Source organism: Syngnathus scovelli, chromosome 4 (genome assembly GCF_024217435.2).
Source record: "Syngnathus scovelli strain Florida chromosome 4, RoL_Ssco_1.2, whole genome shotgun sequence".
NCBI classification, from domain to species: Eukaryota; Metazoa; Chordata; class Actinopteri; order Syngnathiformes; family Syngnathidae; genus Syngnathus; species Syngnathus scovelli.
The window spans coordinates 16,227,140-16,248,095 of record NC_090850.1 but is presented as its reverse complement, the minus strand read 5'-3'; the positions used below and the strand labels follow the sequence as shown (position 1 = coordinate 16,248,095).

Genomic DNA, 20,956 nt, shown 5'->3' with positions numbered 1-20,956 from the left:
AAGAGATCTCCGATCTTAATGAGACCAGGTTAGGCTTTTAACAATTTGTCTGGTTCCTTCCGTTGCAAAGGTCCTTGATAACCATGCTAGACATGCAACAGCTGACATCCTTGAATCTAACTCCAAATAATGTGAATAATATAAAGCGTGGGAACAGAGACCTTTTTGGGCATCAATTAAAAAGTAATCAACTTTAGACAAACATTCAATTTTTCAAAAACTTTTCTAGATATTGAAACTATAGGGAAGGTACTACATTCTGGTCTTTTAAATAAATATTTTGTCAAAGTGAAATCTCTTGATAGAATAACATCACTCATCTTTCTTGCTTTTTTTATGTTTCAGTCCTGCCCAGCCACACATGTGGCACCCCCGGACTCATTCCGAATGGAGTCATCCACGGAGCACGGTACAACATTGGGGACAAAATCCGTTACAGCTGCGAGTCTGGTTTTGTCCTGGAGGGACATAATATCCTCACGTGCATTGTATCACCGGGCAGCGGAGCACAGTGGGATTTCCCTTCACCGTTTTGTAGAGGTAAGTGCACTTTGCCTTTCTTTATTCCTCATTCTTGACTTAGATAAGCAGTTATGGCATCTCCCAAAGGAGATCTGCTGGTAATTCCTGTGGAGAATATATCTCCAGAAATAGCCCTGAAAGTATATAAAACTAAATGCCCGGGTCATGAGAATGGAGGGACCAGATCACTAGGTCACTGGCTGGAGACGGATGAGAAGCTCCTGTGTATTGATTCCCTAAAATTACAGTAAGGTCTCGTTTAAACAACTGTATGTAACAAAGCCTCAGTTGGAGTCTCATATCCTGACACAAACCCCCTCTAATGGTCAATTAGTCTGCAAACAACAAGAAACCTGTGCGTGTTTCTACTGAAGAAACACATGAAGGAGAAGAATGCCAAATCTCAGGGGCAATCTCAGCAAAATGCTTTTTGTTTAGTTTCCCTTCAATGTGATTTGATACCTTGAATTCTTAAATGCCTTCAAATAATTTCCAGTAAGGTGCTTATGCATTTGCTTATACCCATATTATACTATATTATTACTAGCTATTTTATTTATATATTTATTCATATATTCAAATATATATGAACTTTCTATGATTGTATGCATAGTATTTGTATTATCTTAAAAAAATGTTTAGTAGACTCAAATAGTGGGGCTGGTGTGATTTTATTTCTTTTTTGGCCATACTGCAATAAAGTCTACTTTCACATCCAGTATAGTACCTAGGTGGCAGTGGCACTCTAATTTTAAGAGAGTGTCCAAAGAATCTATCCATTCATTCATTATCATTCTTCTCTCTCCAGCGGAGGGGGCATGCGGCGGCACGTTACGAGGCACCGCAGGTTCAATAACCAGTCCCGGCTACCCCGCTGAGTATGACAACAATCTGGATTGCACGTGGTCAATCCTGGCTGAGCCCGGGGACACAATAGCGCTAGTCTTCAATGACTTCTTATTGGAAGACAAGTATGACTTTCTGGAAATCAGCGGGACGGAGGCACCCAGCATATGGTGAGAAGTGTTTCTGTGTGCACGGAAAATGACAAATTCTTTTCTTTACTGGTATGTAAAATGGTCGTTTGTATAAAAACACCCACGACCTGGTCTTGGTCTGTAAATAGAATGAAATAATACTACTTAAGGTATGACAAGGGACTTCATTTTTAGTAACTTATTTGTGATGTCAATAATATTAAAATAGTCATGTGTTTGTCTAGAAATACAATGAATAGATAAATTAACACACTTCATTTGGAAACATTTTGTAAACTCATCATTTTAGAATGGTCATATAACTTTTAACTACTTGCTCGTTGTTTTTTGTACAAATGTCAACGAAATTTTTTGTGAGTGCCAGCTCAAAACAACTTTGATGCTACACAACGTTCCTTGTTCCTTATTTGTTCAAAGCCCAAAGGGAAACTGACTCCTTTTTCATTCCTGTATACAATATTTGTGTTTTAAAACTGGCAGTTTGTTCCAGCAGCTGTTACATTTGTTTCCCTCATTTAGTACAATCTTAGAATTTGTGCCTTCGTCTTCACTCACGGCATAATGCGTTTGAGCAGAAGTGTCTGCCTGCTAGTTAAGCATGCGGTCTTGCTGCTCCATTAAGTTGCTGAGACAATGTCGAAAGGCTTAACAAAGTCTCGTGTCCATTGTGTCAACAACAATATTGACCGTGAGGCGCATTTATGTTGGAAAAATAACATCAGCAGTCTTTATGGTGATTTTAGGCTTTATTGAGACCGATTTTCGAGTTTGTTCATAAATCGTCAATTGATTGAGAGGATGTTGAAAGGCCTTTGTTCCCGAGGGTCCTCATTAGCCTTTTGTGACACCACATTTTCCTCCTCTTCTTCCAATAAGATAAATGACTTTGTGTTCAACTGATAAAAATAAATTGCTTTCATGAGAACATAGATTAAATCAGTTAAGAAATCTTACAATACACATAATTCTTCTCCAACAAATCCATAATCCTCCGCAATGCAATAATTCATCCAAGGCTTATTTCCTTATTTCAGCAGTGTCCTCACAGCTGTGCAAGGTGACATGGCATTTGGTCTCGATCAGTAAATACAAATATCAGTGAGAGCAGGTGTTTGCATGCAAAGGGCAGAGAGGTTTCTTCCATGCTCTGTAACTTTGACGGTATGGGATTTGTATCTTTATTTATCTATCATCGTCTTCAGTCTCCAGATAAAGAAATATGTCGTCTGCTGAAGAAGAAAACCTGATTGCATGTGGTGAGATTGGAATTGATTGGTGGACAGATAAATGGGCGGCGTGTACGTGGCTCAAGAGGATGGTGCTCGACGGAAACAAAAGGATGGGCGAATAATTGGTGTTTAGTCCTGTCGCCAGTTGAGCAGTTACACATCAAGCGTAGCGTTCTCATGATACCATTTATGTGTATGTCTGCTTGTCGGTGTCAGGTCTTAAGTGGCCTGCTGACAGCTTGAGCTGTTGCGTGTTGTCTCCCAGGCGCTGACAGATAGCGCACACACGTATGCACGTACATACTCGCCTGCCTTATCTGTGAAAGCTTACGTTCAAAGACCACAATCACCGAAGCTTCTCCAGTGCTGGAGTTGGAGGGTCGTCGGCGTAGACAGGGGCCGGGCAATTGAAGGCACAGTCGGTGAGATGGAAATCATCGGCTTCAGCAACCAACGCCTTTTGACTTGATAGAATATTGTGTCCCTAATGTCCCCTAGTATACAACTAGTAGCTTTTGTCCTGCAAGGCACAATAGCACAATTTCAGGATTTAAATAAAGATACGATACCACAAAGTCTATGCATAGGAACATTATTGCCGGGATGTTTATGGTAAAGTCGCAGTGTGTTTAGAATTTGTTGATTTTGTTCATTTATTAAACAAATAGATTGTGTAGAGAAGATCATTAGTGTATATAATTTTTGATCATGTGATCACATGTTTCTGTTATGTTGGATGCTCAAATCAGGAGGATAGGGTAGACTTGAAATACAAAGACTGGGAGACTGACTTTTTTAAAAATTTGTATCTAATCATGTGATATCAAGTATGCTATAAATTGTCCAATATCTTTTCATGTGCTAACATGACAGCTAAAAGATGAACACGGTTTTAGAGAAACTTTGGATGCAGTGGTCAAGACATGACACTGTGAAGTGTGTGAAATCTGAGTGGAAATAAAACTGAGACTGTTTTTGGCTTACTTTACCTAAAACAGCATTAACTTTGCTTCACATTTGCCTCAAGGCTGGATAGAGATTACCACGATGGGAGTCAATGGAATGCTACATTTCTGACCTATATACTACAAATACATTCAATACAATACCATGGCAACAACCAATCAATATCCAACATAACTTGAATATAGGAAATTTAGATTTTGACTCAATGTACAGTATGTGACATGCGAGTTCTAACACTGCTAACTTACCTTAAATGAAGTGTATGGAGTTTGGCTCTGCTTATTTGAGAAAGCCATCGCCATGTTCCCAAGTAACTAAGTATGTAGTTTTCTCCAGACATGGGATTAAGACATGACTGACTGCTTCTCTGAGGGATGTGGGCAGGTCATTGTGAGGATGATTGACACATGACAGGACCACTATGACGGTTTGTTCCTGTTTACCGTTTTTTTTTTTTTCTGATTGGTTGTCCCAAAAGCAATTTCCTGTTCCATGTTTCTGTCTATTAGTTGGCAGGTTCAATGTCACGTTGACTGGCTGTCACACATGCACCCCCGTACACTGCTACACAACACACACACACACACACACACACACACACACACACACACACACACACACACACACACACACACACACACACACACACACACACACACATGCATGTAGACAAGCACATACACACATGCGTAATTGGACTGGGACCATTTGGACTTTTTTTTTTTTTAACCAACTGGTCAAATTGAAATGTTTGTTTCATGCTTGTCAGAAGGAAATTATGGTGATTTTTATTTTTCTCCATTTGTGTTGGCCATACCTGAACCCCCCCCCCCCACACACACACACACACAAACACACACACTAAATTGAAATCCTCATTGTGTTTCCTTAGAATTGCAGAAAGTGAACTGTTGGCCTAGTATGACTGAAACCAGACTTTTGAAGTATGTGACCGCATTAATTCCAATGGAGTTCTACAAAATGGAATTCTTGATTTTTTTTTTTTGATCATCGAGCGCTGATGAGTTTGTGGCATCATAGGTCCGCTGGGAACCCCCCCCCCCCCCCCCGGGAAGCCCCCCCTCAAAATCTATTTCAGTGTTACTGACAAAGTATTTTTTATTTGGACACAATTAGGGAGATTGTAACTCAACTAAAACTGGACAGCCAAACTTTTGATCTTTGTTACAATTTGTAATTCTCCGCTTATGAATGCAAGATAAAAGAAAATTAATTGTCCCGTGAACGTGCATAAATCAGATCACAATACATTGAAGGTCAGAGCCTTCCAACCTGCACAATCAACTCTCCTACTGGCCATCCCATCTTCTCTTTTTATTTCTTTTTGCGAGCACCTTCCTCTCTTCTTCCTCAGCTCCCCAAGTCTCTGTAGTGCTACTTTATTCAACTGGATGGCTGGAGCAATTAATCATATTTTGTTCCCGACTGTCCACTACATTTCTCACAGTTATTGCACCACACTTGGCAGCACTAAAACCTCAATAATTTGCCTTAATCTAAGGTAAAATCACTGAGATAGTCAACCATTTTATACTCATTTTGAAAGGTTGATGGAATCTCCAAATGTTCACATCAAATGAACCCATTCCATTTCCATCAGGACTTTAATCTAATTTAAAAACACTAGTAGACAATTATTAATTTGTTAATGGGGTCACTGCTGGTAATATTATCAAACTGTTATGCATAATATATTCTTGTACAACATCTCTCTACTGTAAACTCATTATTTTCTAATTTTCAAAAACTCCGACTGCTATTTTCCCATTGTGCCTTTCATTCCGATAACAATACAACTTACATAATGAGTTTATATAGAACCAATAATCATCGAAGCCCACTTTCACCAATGTGTCCACCTTCGTCAGCCTTCGATTAAAATTCAAGTCCATTTCGAAGCCAGACATGCTGATTCTCATAAACACACAGATTGTGGATTAATGAATCAACAATAGCACATCATCTGCAAACAGAAGAAATACCAACCCAATATCCCTGCAGATTGCCCATCTTTGTTAATAACAAACAGCAGAAAGTCACGCACACGTCAATCAGCATCCACTTCCCTGCTTCAACCAACTTGATTGCTTTGAGACCTCGTACTCCCAAAGGGAGATGCTCAGAAACATTCCACACTAGCTCAAAACACAAGGAGAGATTTGGAAAACATTGGTACACCTTTAAATGTGGATCAAATTTACATCTTTCAAGTTTATCAAGAACAAGAATCCCATTATAGGACTGCAAACATGGTACTGTTCTCCATGGGAAACATTTGGGATTGAATCTCGGTCTGTCAAAATTCGCAGCCCCTAATACTGTCAACAATCGAGTTTGAAAAGGGTTATTGACTGCATGTAAACATAGTCGATGATAGAAATTGACAGTATCATTGACAGTTGTAAACAGTCTTCCGATCCACTTTCTCCTACTAAAGCCATCAGACTCTAACAGTGGTTGGTAGCACATCTTTGATTTCAAAGAACAAAGCCTGTACGCTAGTATCCAATTTTTTTACCATACTACATGTCCCTCTGTGGAGGCTCACGCCCACCGGACTTTCAATAATTGTGATAACGTTACAAAAAAAAAAAAAAACAGATTACGGTCAATCGGAAGGGTAAGGGCCAAAACAACACTATCTTGAGGGTATTACGACGCTTCTCTAATTAGTTTATAACAAGTGCAGCCAATTGCCTAGAGCCGTAGTGATGGAAATATTTCTTTTCCACCTGCCTCTTCTCTCCACCCTCTTTGTGTAGTCTCCCACTACATCAACCTCCCCATCCTGCATTTTTTTAACTTCCTCTCTTATTTGTTATGTCCAGACTCATTTACACTTTACAGCCACTGTAACCTCTCTCCTGAGGTTACTTCTCCCAGTCTTTCTGTCTTTCTCTCTGTGTTCATCTGTCTCTCTCTCTCTTTCTTTCTCTTTCTCTCTCTCTCTCTCTCTCGCTCTCTCTCTCTCTCTCTCTTGCTCTCTCTCTCTCACACACGCACGCACGCACGCACGCACGCACACACACACACACACACACACACACACACATTGATTTAAGTGATTTCCACCCACTCAAGCTCACCTTCCAACTGCCTCATGTTCTCCTCATCTACGTCTGCCCCTTTTTAAATGATATGGCCCCTGACATTTATTCCTGTTTTCCTACAACCTGCTTGATTACTTCTGGCTTCAGACAGATCTGCACGTCATTAGCTTGCTCTGTTTCTCCCTTTTCCTCCTCCAAGAGCCATCTTTGGTCACCTCTCATTTGCATCCTCAGTCCTCCTCCTCCCTGACCTCTTGTCGCTGTCTCACTCCAGTGTCAGGCGGCTGGCAAGTCCAAATGAATAATGGAGCAGATGCAGCATATCTCACCCCCACCCCCCCATGTATTCTTCAGTTTCTGTCTTCATGCAAAGCTTTACTCTTTAATGCATTTCATCTTTTGGTTAGCTATTTAATGACTTTATTGGACTCTTTAAACAACTTTATACATATTAAAAGATCGATCTGTTGCTGGTAGTCATGTCATGTCATTACATTTGGGATGAATGAAGACCATTTTTTCATTTGGGGTGGTTCAAGCTTTAATTGGTGACATCACTAATATATTTGCTATGCATGACCAATTAGAACAGATTCAAGCGTAACATCATTCATTACCTCTACAGTCTTTTTTCTGTTTTAGCAGCTTCAGGTTCTTCACCCCTACAGTTTAACAACTTGTTCTTGTAATGATGAGGGAGGTGGCTGCCATGCAAAGTTTCTACCAATAACTGAGTATCTTTTTCAAGGACACTTTGATCTGCGAGGGAGGACCTGATGAGCCTGTGATCATGAGATGGCATCTTCCCCCTGCCCAATCTCATGGGCATTTAAATTTACAAGTTCCATTGTGCAAATGCCTCTTTTACACAGTGACACTCCTATCCAAGAACCGTCTCCAAATCTTACAAAACACTTGTTCAGATGTCACATTATGTTTAACATGGTCATTCTTGTGCATTCTTTGGAGAACCAGAAGTGTCACATTCACCACTCTCGTTTTTGTTTGAATGAGCTTTTCTAATAACTCAACTGAGAAGCTTTCAGATATAGATAGTCACATTCTCCCTGAAGTGTTGCTTCTCAACTTGGCTTGGGATTTTTAGATGCCAGTAAACAAAAAAAATGTTTGTATTGATTCAAAGCAAAGAGGGCAGGTGTTGATCTGAAATTAAGTAAACATTCAACAAAACGTGTTGTTCATTTCCAACCAGCTCTTGATTAAACTAAATGGAAACTCCAGCCATACATTTTCTTCTTTCACAGACATTCAGATCACAGGACAGTAGGTTAGCACGGAAGCCCCTATGTAATCCACAGTCCGTGACCAAGGAACCTAGAACGACCTGTAAGATCAACCTGTCCATCTCCCACTACATCTTAAATGCCTAAAGTAGAAATAGGAAGATGATTGTGCATTGCCCTATTTATGACTTTATCAATTGACCTCTAACACTCCACATTTTTACATTTATAATGATCAGGTTGGCTCATGGCATCACACTGTTGACACAAATAAGCTTGCAGAGCAACCCCTGCAGAGCGCCAGCTGGTTGTTTTCAGAATTCATAGTATTATTGGGAGGAATTTTCTGCTGTTAAAAAAATAACAAAAACAAAAAACTGAGCTATACACATTTCATCTCAGCAGGTATTCAAGTGCTTTACATATCAAACATTTTGAGATAGGCACAATGGAGTGTGTGTGTGTGTGTGTGTATGTATATATATATATATATATATATATATATATATATAATGTACCATATATATAGATATATATCTATATCGATAGATAGATAGATAGATAGATAGATAGATAGATAGATAGATAGATAGATAGATAGATAGATAGATAGATAGATAGATAGATGGTACATTTTTGACTGTCCTTCAAAGTTTTATATAAAAAGTCTAAAAATGGGGCTCATATCTCAGCTGATAAAGTGTTCTTATTGACTCAAGAGATAACACATTTCTGGAACCGTTGTGGACTAGATTTCTGCTGCCTTTAGGCTTACACAGTGACAGTGTCATACTTTTGTTTTGTTACTTATTATGCCAGATTTTCTTGAGCTGTCTTTTTCATTCCTTTTGTTTTGGACCTGATAACCTCCCCAAGTATGTATCTCTTGTGATAAGCCCTCAATAAAGTTCTTTTAATATTTTCAAACAACCTCTTATTTCTAACCTGTCCCTTATCTGTGCATGTTTCTCTTCTTCATCTCCGTTTCTATCTACCTGTGATATTATTAAAGGGCAGTTAAAGTGACTCATATTGCTAGAGGGAGGGTAGTAGACCATTGAATTTCAGCAAGCCTGCAGTCTATACATCACTTCCTATTTTTTGACTCACTGCACCGCTTGCTTTGCCTCATTTTTTGGGTATTTTTTTCCCCCTTCCGTGCCTCTATCTTCCTTGGTAAGGAAATATACGAGTAGCTGAAGCTGATGTAAGACTTACCATCGACAACCAACTCAGTCTCAGCAGTGTTGCTTAGAAAACTGTTTTGAAGGATGGGAACTTTGATTACTTTTTAAGACTTAGTATTTCACTCCTTGTATTTTCCCATTAGTTTCCAACTCTGCAAGCATGGCAGTAGAGCACAAAACCATCACAAATTTTGACACCAGCAGAGATGTATTATTTTTTTTTAAATGTGTGTATGATTGTAGTTGATGTTTGCAGAACCATACTGAGATCTATTTTTCAATGATTTGCATTTATAGTGACCACATATTAACATTAACACATTAACCTTTATTACATGTTGCTGTAAGTTGTTTAGCTATTCACTGCAAATGTCCATTGAGATTCCAGTTCATTGTTTGTCTATAAAAGATGCCTCCTTAAGTATGCAGCTCTTAATAGAAAATGATAAAAAAGAGAAAGATAATGGAAAATAAATAAATTAATTAAAATTGAATAAATAAATAAATAAATAAATAAATAAATAAATAAATAAATAAATAAATGCACTTGATTCTTTTCAGGCTAACTGGTACAACCCTGCCCTCACCAGTGATATCAAGCAAGAACTGGTTGCGGATACACTTCACCTCAGACAGCAACCACAGAAGGAAAGGATTTAGTGCTCAGTACCAAGGTATGTTCTACACAAGTACACACAATGAGACTAGAAAGCCTATAAAATGAATATATATATATATGTGTGTGTGTGTTTTGTTTTGGTTATGCACTTGTTCACTTAGCATGATGCAGTTAGGTGACCTTTACATTGCATTGCAGGCTTTATTCTCTCCTTAAAATGTGGCCACACTCATGAGCGCTATACCTCCATGTTCACTATGCATAACATAACAGGCAATATATTGAGTGATCTCACTTTCTAGCTAAATGCAAAAGGGCGCTCACCCTTTTAGTCACACATGAAAACATAAAATACATAAAAGCACATGCTTGGCTTACTACCTATTTAGTTCATATTATTAGTATTACCAGTGACAGGGGCTTGAAATGGCAGTGTTGATTTTGCTTCCATTTGCTCTTATTGAGTGCTTGGATGGACATAATTTGCATATTAAAGTCCATCTGAATGGATGAAATTAAATAGTGCATGTCCAAGTCCTACTTTAGTTTGCCTTTCTTTGCAATTGGTTTTTATCATGATAACATCCTGTTTCTGTCTTCTATCTTCTATGTCCGTATGAGAAAGTTAAATTTGTATTTTCATGTTGAGTGTTCTCAGTGAAATGCAACTTGGTTGCACCACTGATTTTTGTGTTATTCTCTGTAAAGCCGTTAAACGAAATTAAAATAATATATATACTGTAAAAGGAATGAAATTCAATGCTGATCTCATTTTCTTTTTTCTTTTTCTCTCAAAATTAGCTAAAAAAACTTACCCTTTACAAAGATAATAATGCTCACTTATAATATACATTTTCACGGAGGTATAACGTATTGGGTTAAAATAAAAAATAATGCACTGTAGTGTGGATTTGTCTGAATCATGTTGAGAGAATCATTTAAACAATTTGACTACTACTTATTTCACAACATAATGGGGAAAAATATTAGAAGCTTCTTAGTAGCTTTGACTGTGTCAATGAATTGCGCTTTATTATCTTGGTGAAAGCAACATTTTTCATGTAGCGCTTGTATCAGATCTCATTACATTTGTAATTGTGCGCCTAAAGTTGTAGTCAGTGATCACAGTTTTGATAGGATAAGGAGTTTATCAGCAAAAACTTTTTTTTTTCTCGTTTTCTCTAATAAAATGAGTTCTATCACTTTCCATCCCTTCAGTGAAAAAAGCAATAGAGTTGAAGTCCAGAGGAGTGAAGATGATGCCCAATAAAGACTCCAGTCACAAAAATGCAGTCTGTAAGTAACCCCCCCCCCCCCCCCCCACACACACACACACACACACGCACACAACCACACACACAGTCACATGGGACACAATACCATTTTTCGAAAAACAAACATAATAATAGCTTAGAGAATACTATATTGCAAATAGTATCAATCATGACAAATGTTAGTTTATCTCATAGTCTGATATGACACATACTAGTATTTGAAAAACATACATATATTCCTCCAGATAAAAAGAAGCAGCTATTTTTGCTTGATTACAGTGCATACTGTTTATAAATGTGGCCCCTGCTTCCTTCACACAATGAGTATGGAATCTATTAATACTGCTGGTATGACATACCATTTGATCCCAAATAGTGGCTTATTTACACACCCAGCAGTTGCAGCATAATGGAGCTGTTTCCCTTTAAGCCAAAGAAAGGAAATCCAATATCACCTCTCCCTAAGTTGCATTTATGGTCTCTATTACCTCCTGGGGGAAATATCAGACCTCAGCCTGCTCCACAATGCTCACCGGCTTGTCCATAAATAAGTCTGTTTTGCCATTTGGTGCTTTGCAGGTGGTTGAAAGTGGAGGTTTTAAGGCCTTTTTGTGTGGAAACGAGCCGGATGCTGTTTGTGATAACGACCTGATGGGAACAGTGACAGACTAGCAAAACAGCTAAGTCAGTGAAAAAAAAACATCTAGATAAGAGAAATGAGAGGTCTACAGCAAACTTTACTGCTTTTGTAGTGCTCTTGTTGTAAAGGCACTAAACATTCGCTATATCTGCTGAATCTTTATCAAATAATCAGCTTTTACAAATGTGTAGTATTTAATATTGTCTATAGCGGTGTTTATATGTTTTGACTGAATGTTTAAAAACTTTGCTTTCTCTGTAGTTTGACAGGAATCCAGTAAGCAATTTTCTCAGAAAATCATGTCACTCATATGTGTACTGTACTACATGGAAAAAAAGAAAACTTCTTATAGATTTTAAATATAATACTGATTACATGGCAGTAATTTAGACTTTGTTGAGTCATTTTAATCATGAAAAACCATTCTATGGAATTGGATTTCTGCTAAGGGACATATTGAAACACTATTTATGTCATTTGATATATAGATATTTTTTAATTTTATGGAATTTTTATGGCAGACCGAGCTCCTGCCCCAAGTGTTTCTTAGCTTTCACCTTCATCATAAAACCCTTGTCAATAAATCGGGCCATTTACATGCTCAGTCAAGCATGTGCTGCTGCAATTATCATTTGCGTGTGCGCGTGTGAGTTAATGTGCGTGTGTGACTTAAATATTTATCAATCTTGTGATGCCCGGTGAAGAGTTCAGATTATACACCGGCACCCTTTTGTTATGACTCTTTGCATGTTTTCCTTCGGCTATCGACTAAATAATTGCAGCAGGATACTTCAGAGACTTGGAGAAAAGTGGCTCTGGGTGTCTTAAATATACATTCTCCTAATGTTTAAAACTAACTGAGCTCAGTGCAGCTGCAAAAAGTCAGTTAACCTTATGACTTGTGGAACATGATGCTCCACCTGGCCAATAGCTCACGGAATATTGCTCTGTGAGGATTTTTGTGTGATATTTAAGTAAAATTACAGCGATCTCCACTGTGTCCTGCATGTGTTTTAAAACACACCCTTAAGAAACCATTGCACTAAATTACAAATGCACAGAAGAAAACATGCTCGCTATCTGTAATAATACGATGCCAACGAATAAGGATAATAACGATTGAACGTGTTGTCCCAGGATGCTTCAAGCTTCGAGGAGTTTAATTTCTCACTCCGGGTCCACTGCTCATTAAAAGAAATAGCACTGTTGTAGTGGAGCCTTAAACTGGACAAACAATGCATTGCACACTGGGTCAAGGGGTCTTGGATGTTAGCGGATGGAGGTCACAGGGAAACACAATCACCATTAAAGCATTATAAAACAGAGGCCAATTTAATTGAACAGTGCATTATGACTCCCTGCAGAAATCTCTTAGCTGTATAGCAAGGTGTGCAGTTTTCATGCAATTTATAATTATTATATCAACGCATTGAACGATGATGAGTTTTAGCTATTAGCAAAATGGAGTGCATATGAATCATCATCTAACCATCTAATTAAAACAGCCTTTAGCCTACCATACAGCAGTCTGATATAAGCAGTAGCGTAAAAAGTTTGAGAATCTTGTGTTTGTGCTTCCAAAGCTAACTATTCGGACCCTCTTTTGTTCCTAGCACATGCGCAGGCATGCTTTTGATGGGTTTGTTGTGGCAGACCATGAAATCCCCTGACCCCAACCTCATTAATCACTGTCTTTGACCTAAGAAATTGACTTTTGGATGAAAGGATGAAACAACTGAGAACTATGTAGAAAGTCTTCTCAGAAGAGTGGAAGCTTTTATGACAGCAAATGAGAGTCCAGCAAGGCCATATTTTCTTTAGTTTTTCATTTCCAGTCGGTGTAATAACCAGGTGTTTTCTCCCATCTACTAGTTTGCTTTATTGTAAATTGCTTTCGGCGTGCATCTGTGTTTTTATGTGGCGATTAAGTGGCTGGTGTGTTCCATGAGCAGATGTCAGACAAGCGACTAGACATTAGTCTTCAACTTGACTGACCTGCGGAATAGGAGGAATAGTGGATGAAAGGCATCCAGTGAATCTAAAAACTACACACATTCCACAAACTCTCTGTCTATAATCTGAAGAGCAGCTCGAGTTCTTAACAGGAACACTTTCAGGCTATTCCACACACACACACAGACCGTCTCGCGTTTTTGCTGTTTATCTATTTTGATAATTGTATGCACAACTGAATTTTACACTACACTTTTCAATCATACAATCACCAAATGAGTACCTGTACTGAACTGAATTCATATGACAACAAATAAGATTCAATGGATGAGCATCAGCATGAATCGGAGTCATGAAGCACAACTGAAGATGTTACAAGTGTCATAAATCTACGTTACTACAGTACTACCACTCACAGACTAGTTATTTTGTGGTGACAATAAATACTTAATGACATCCCACAAAACCACTGGCCCACCACATCTGTTACTTCGACAAAGCATCCATCCATATCACTGCGCCATAGTTCTTGCCAACTTCATCATGGCCAGGGTAGCTAGGTGAAATCGGTAAATGTTTTGTTAAGGACTTTTTTCTTTTTATTACAAATTAACTATTCCAGCCGTTGTCAAAAATGCCGAAAATTGAACTAGTTGCTGCGGAGATTCTGTTCTACTTAGCACTCCCAGCATACCGTTGAGTCAGGTGGCCTCAAGCCCTTAAACCTGCTCTGGGGCTCAACACCATTAGCGCAGTGTCATGTTAATAGGATCATACTGCGTATGGGTGGTTATATCGGACCTATTGTCACGTCTCGTCCCCAACTGCTCCACTATGTGTCTTTTTGCCTTTTTTGAGTTCACCAATAAACCCTGGTCCAAGCTGCACTTGGTCGTCCTGCTCCATGCTCCACCCGACCGTGACACCTATGTTAAAATTTCTACCAAGTAAAACAAAGACACTTATTATTATTATTTTTTTTACTAATTAGTGTTTTTACTAATTAGCACCCATTTTGCCATGGGGCAGCGTGGCTTAGTGGTTGTCTCCCTACTCAGGTTTGATCCTAAACACTCGTGACCATGACCAAGTGTCCTTGAGCAAGACACTGAACCCTAATTTGCTATACATATATATATATTCCCATTATTGTTATAATTCTTAAATTAAACAAATAACTTCAAAAAACATTAACCCCACTTGATGAAATTATTTACTGACCACTGAAATAAAACAAATGAAAATTCAACTTTAACATTGAAATTGTATTTTATTTGCTGCATTGAAGTGCTCATAAATTCGCTAAAATAAAGAATCAATTCAGTCAAAATTCAACTTTAACACTGATATTGATGTTTATTAATTATTTTTGTGTGCAGCTTTATGGTGGTCTCTAAATGCAGTTATTGATTTTCACAATGCAATTATTACTAATCCGATGTAAATTAGTCCACCATCCAAAAAAAAATCAAATGCAAGAGTAAGCATTCTTGATTTAAACGGTTGGAGTGATCTGCTGTATGGTTGCTGTGTACATAAATCGACACCAAACAGAAAATTAATCACTTTCTATGATTTCCTAGAGAGTTAAGTTGTAAAGATGAAAGGTCTGGAAAGACACTTTGAAGATATGGAAACAACATGATGCATCATAATCTTGTATTTCAATGGCAAATGGTCTTTTAAGTGCAAATATGGGATTAAGTCAGTTTGAGAATTTTTGAAAACGGCCCAGCTTTTTCTCTATTACAATCTCATGCTGTTTGAATGAGCCGTATTTGGCAAATGAACCTTGTTAAAGGATGCCAATGAATGTCATTTGAACATGAGTGAGGGTGAAAGGGATGAGAGGAATGTGGCTGAGTGTGTGTTTTCCGGATGTGTGATGTGTTTTTGGAAAGAACATCAAAACCACGGTGGAGCTGCAAGACAGCTTGTTCTGTTTGCACCATATCCCACACAAACATGCATACAAATTGTCAATTCACTCACAACCCACAGCACGCAAATGCAGAAAATCGCCCATTCATCTTTGATGCCTGCATTTCTGAAACATCCGAATTGCTGTGTACATTTCCGATAAGGTATGGGTGAGGAGAGAGTTTAAGAAGTAAACTTTCAAGTTGAAAAACAAAACGCTCCCCCTCCATTCCCTCATTGTTTTTGTGTTACTATTATTGCTGCCATCGTGTTATTGCTGTTCTTCTGTGGAAAAAGCAGTAGAAATAGACAGTGAGCATTTTTTGAGTGTGCTTGTGAGCGCACGAGATTGATTGACACCTCGTCAGTCGTGTTGTCTATCTTTGGTTCTAGTTTGTTTTTAATTGGTTGTTTTTCCAACGAACACGGCCGAGTATTTAAAATCAAAATAAAGAGGTACAATGTGGGACATGTGAAGGGCGATTTTATTCAACTATTTTTTGGGCAACTACTTTCAGGTCATACAGAAATTTTTAAGTCCTTCTTTAAGAAAATTGTCAAGACATGGCTTATGTTGATTATTACATCCTCATTTGCCTGTTGCTTTTTGCTCAGAAAAATATTAATTAGTAATCAGTAATTATCAAGCAACTCATCACATATTTTCATCAAAAAAATTAGAAACTTAATAACATTGAATGATTTGTTTTTCACTTGGATTTGTAGTCAGGCTATCACCTCCTCAGAGCTGCTCATTTGTCCATTTTTGAAGAGGAAGAAGGCTGGTTTTGTGCACGCCGAATCACCGTCACACTCATATTTTGGAACCGTTACTGATGTGTTAGAAATAGCTGTGATTTCCTTTCAAAGAATTGTCAAATGTCTCCTAAAAAAAAACATTTGTTCACGCTGCCACATTCAGTAACAGTTACTTTAGCTTCTGCTTTTATCGGGGGACCCAAACTCTTCTTCTCCTCCTTTTGTGGTCGACAAGATGTGTTTTATTTTGAATTTCAAATCTCTGTAAATGTACCGAGATACTTTTCAACACATCATGTTCACCATGACTTCTGGCAGATGAAGACATGCCTTTTGACTGCTACCGTCGCGTTGGCTTTTTGTCAACGTTTCATAGCTTTCCTTAGTGCTTTTGCTTTTGCTTTAAAATTGTGGGGTTTTGTTCACTTTGGTGCAGCACAGTGATGCATGGATGCACCACAATCAAGCGGTATACAAAAGTATTTTAATTAATAGGAATAACCCCCAACCAAAAGCCACACTGTAAGTTATTAGTACAACTATGTCAGAGAAAAAATACATCAAGCTGTTTTTTTTTTTGTTTGATTTTTTAATGTTGGAGTTTTTATATGTTGGGGATGCATGGTTTATAAATGTTGACATTTATACGTATATCATTAGTTAAGGTTCATTGTCACAGCTGGGCAGACAATATTTTTTTTAATTAATTCTAGGACAAAACTGAAATCAGAAAAAAAAAGAGAAATTTAGGCTCCGGGAGACTAACTCTTTCCATTTCACACATACTATATACATTAGCATTGCTTTCTTGGTGTCTGTTAATGGTAATGAATGCATTTTTTTTTTCTCCCAGTGAGTCAAAGTGGCTTGGCTGGAGATGTGTGTCCAGATCCTGGAGTCCCCGACAATGGCAAGAGGATGGGATCCACCTTCCAGTGAGTCCACCTTTCATTATTTTCCAAGCATCCTGAGATAATGTATACAAGAAACATTTTCTGTTGAAAATGAATAATGCATCTGCATTAAATGATTCGCAAAGGTGTTTTACACAATGTGGTCACTGACCTTTATGAAACTGAGAGCTCCTTAATGCAAACTGCTATTAAATTGATACTCACTTATGGAAAAACAAATTTCAATTAAATTCATATTACCTTCATTAATGTATTTTTAGGGGCCACATTAGCCTATCCCAGCCGTCATACCAGTGGGATAAAAATAACTATAGATTTTGAATTCCTTATAGCAAAATATGGCCGAGGCTTGCTGCCTTCCGCCTCTTCCTTCCTCTTCATATTGTTCATGTTGTAGCAACAAGCAAATGGGTTTAATGTGTCAGAAAAGGGTGATTGGAGCAACATGAATGACTAACAAACTAAATCATTTGATGACTCATTCACTAGATGTGTTTGTGTCAACCAGCAGTAAAAGGAGACAATTCATGATCCTCTTGTATGATGCAATTATCCTCAGAGCATAGCATCTGGAGCTGATAGTCTTGTCTTGTAATTACAAAAGACTCAAGGAAGGATTTTTTTTGGGCCCAAAAACGTTTAAATGATAATCATCTTTTATTCTCCTGCTCCTGCTGTTCTTCACTGTCATTAGTTACTATGGCTGCACAAATGTAATGCGACTATTATTAGAGCCTGTGCGTTAGTGAAAGGTTACTACCAACATATGCACGTGTAGTTTAAGTGTGCATACATGTCAAGGCTGTGTGGATGTAATTGGTGAGCTTTGGCCTTCGTATCCACTTATCAAGCACTGAGGAGAAGAAACTTTTATTTGTGATGAGAATGAAAGAACAGAGTATGTTGTGCATGAGAACACGTATATGACAAAAATCAAATTTAATTAGTTTTAATACACAATACATACACAGCTGCGCCTGTTGCTGCACATTTCTTGGCCAGTACTTGTATGTAAGTTGTTTACTCTGCATGATCACAGAGAGATGTGTACGCAATATCGTGTTTAACAACAGGGTGGAGCCCCTGAACAACGAGGAGCTACTGTCGAATCTGTGCCAAGAGGTAAACGGTTGTCTTTCAGCAGGGAAGAGACATTGAGCTTTTTAGGCAAGACGTCATGTGGACTTGTGCTGACATGGCTGAATGTCCCGTTCACATATAAGACAGCAGGATGTCTAAAGCATTAGTGAGTTGAAAAAACTGACGAGGGACAAGAGACAAAGTACTGGGATCTTAAAATAAGAACTGAAAACACAAGTGTGAGCAGAGGAAAGCAGGCAGTAGCTCACCCATTTAGAATGAATATGTACTTGGTACTGTAATTGTTTGCAAATCGATTCATGTTTGAATAGACTTCAATTTATAAGACATCTTTGAACATCAGTGGCGGTAAAAGCTCGAATGGCAGATCCCCGACCCCACCAAAGACACACAATGCTCATACCCTTTTTGTAAGACGACCGCCAATGCTGGCAAATCTCACACAATAGCATGACTGTGTTTGACATTGCTTCTGTTTTGTCTCTCAAAATAGAATCGGCTCCAGCGTCCAATTCAGTTGTGATGACAGCTATGTTCTTCAAGGATCCAAAAGTATCACGTGTCAGAGAGTGACGGACACGCTGGCTGCTTGGAGTGACCATAGGCCCATCTGCAGAAGTAGGTTTTAACACCTGCCGTCACCTCCATGAAACCGTCATCGAAGACATGATTTACTGTCCTGTACTGTACCTGGACTGTATCCCACCGCGAATTTTGATAAGACAATTAAGGACATTTTCAAAATGATTATTTTACCTAGGAGAAATTGTTGATCCTCTCCATGGAGAGGATGGACATTAGAAAGGTCTCACACAAGAGCAACAATTCCCAATATTGATTAACAATGTTAGAGCCGTATTAATTCAAGAATTTTACTATTGTGGTCAAATATCTTTCTTGTTATCTGAAAAATGGTAATCACAATAACATTGAGTGTAGTTCACGGCACCAACCTACAATCACAAAAGTACACAAACTATTTTTTACCTCTCTGACGATAACTAAAAGAGATACTATAATTTATTTCTATGTATGTATGTAATCACATTATCAAAGCACGTTTCAGGCAAATCTTATTACAATGTGTATACACACATCACTCTTGGCTTGCATTACTTTTTATTGGTCAGCGCACCAATGGCCTAACATTCATACCATTCATTGTAGGAGTGGATTTTGAGGAATCCATTGTTTTTGTGAGACTGACATTGGTTTATTGTTATTATTTGCGCTGCTAATATTACAGAAACATGATATCATTTACATTCGGTGCTTTGCTGATTGCACGGCCACTTGCAGCGTGAGTGTCAAAGCAATGATGCAGGGGCTCTCACTGCCCACGTACTTACTGACAATACCCTGTTGCCTTTATTGCTCCGCATCGGAAAGACAGACAGCTGGCATACACAAAGCAAAATACACACAGGGATACACACGCCCACATTGACAGCATGTATCCAAAGGATGGTGTCACACACCTCTGCAGCAGTCTTTGCCTTGAGCTGTGTGTGCGTATGTGTGTCCGTTTGACGGTCATGCTCCCCACGCTCAGACACATACTGTAAGATTCCTGTCACATTGTATTACACTGTGTTTGTGGGTCTGGTTTGTGTCTAGAAGTCAGTGTGTGGCTGCAGAGACTCGCTGGCCCTCATGATACCGGCCACTCTTGTCAGGAGGAGACAAAGCGCTTGCAGGGCGAGTGAGATGTGGACAGATAGAACGAAGAATTGTTTTTGTTTTTCTCCCTTCAAAAATACCATCACTTTTTTTCCCCGTCTTCAACAATACCGTTGCAAATTTTTAATTAATATTACATCAAATTGCCAGCCAATTTTATATCTTGTCATTATTGGGACACATTTTGAATACAGATTTTGTATTGTATCTTGGTAATTCGAAGGTAAAATACACATGCTCGTTTCACTGTTCACTCGTCTGAGACATTCACAAATGACAAAAGTTGCACAATGGGAATCAGACAGTGTTTTGTATTGTCTTGAACGCAATAAGCACATGACCACATTGTGTGATTAATTGCTTGTTTTGTCAACAGGGGTGGATTGCCTCTCCAACTTCCAAGTCAGGGTGTTTCATGTGCTTTGATGCGCTGATACAAACTCACAAAATGATCGAACTGAAACGGCTATGCTAAGTGCGTCTGGTCTGGTGTTGGCCCTCTCCAGGGACTCCAGCCCATGAGCTTTCTCAATTCTCCTCTGAGGCCCAACTGTTAATTAGAAGCCTATCTGTGGAATGAATAGCCATTAATGTGCGAGTTTGCGTGCACGTGTGTGTGTGTGCGCATACACCACAGTGTGTTTCAGCTCTCTTTTTCTAATTAACAGTCAGAGCAGTCATCCTGAAGTCCTCTTCTCTTTCAGTCTTTTTCTGTCTCTTTCTAACCTTCTGCCCTTCCTACATCACTCATTTCCTCTTAACGTTTTATTCCTAAAATCATTTTTCACTGATGAATGTCTCTTAATAGGTCACTATTCAAAAGACATTTTGTTCTTTGCTTTTATGCAACTGCTTGAATCTGTATTGTGATTTTTTTTA

At 38.5% G+C, this 20,956-nt stretch overlaps 1 protein-coding gene across 3 annotated transcripts in view; it reads left to right on the top strand.

Annotated features, from left to right (window-relative positions):
• Positions 1 to 20,956, top strand: part of csmd1a (CUB and Sushi multiple domains 1a) — a 286,478-nt gene that overhangs the window by 157,776 nt on the left and 107,746 nt on the right. For all 3 annotated transcript variants that reach the window (XM_049718437.2, XM_049718434.2, XM_049718435.1), the window contains 6 exons: positions 346 to 540; positions 1,331 to 1,538; positions 9,779 to 9,891; positions 11,055 to 11,132; positions 17,236 to 17,317; positions 18,891 to 19,015. In XM_049718437.2, the coding sequence (XP_049574394.1) occupies positions 346 to 540; positions 1,331 to 1,538; positions 9,779 to 9,891; positions 11,055 to 11,132; positions 17,236 to 17,317; positions 18,891 to 19,015 (801 nt within the window). The remainder of the gene's footprint in view (positions 1 to 345; positions 541 to 1,330; positions 1,539 to 9,778; positions 9,892 to 11,054; positions 11,133 to 17,235; positions 17,318 to 18,890; positions 19,016 to 20,956) is intronic.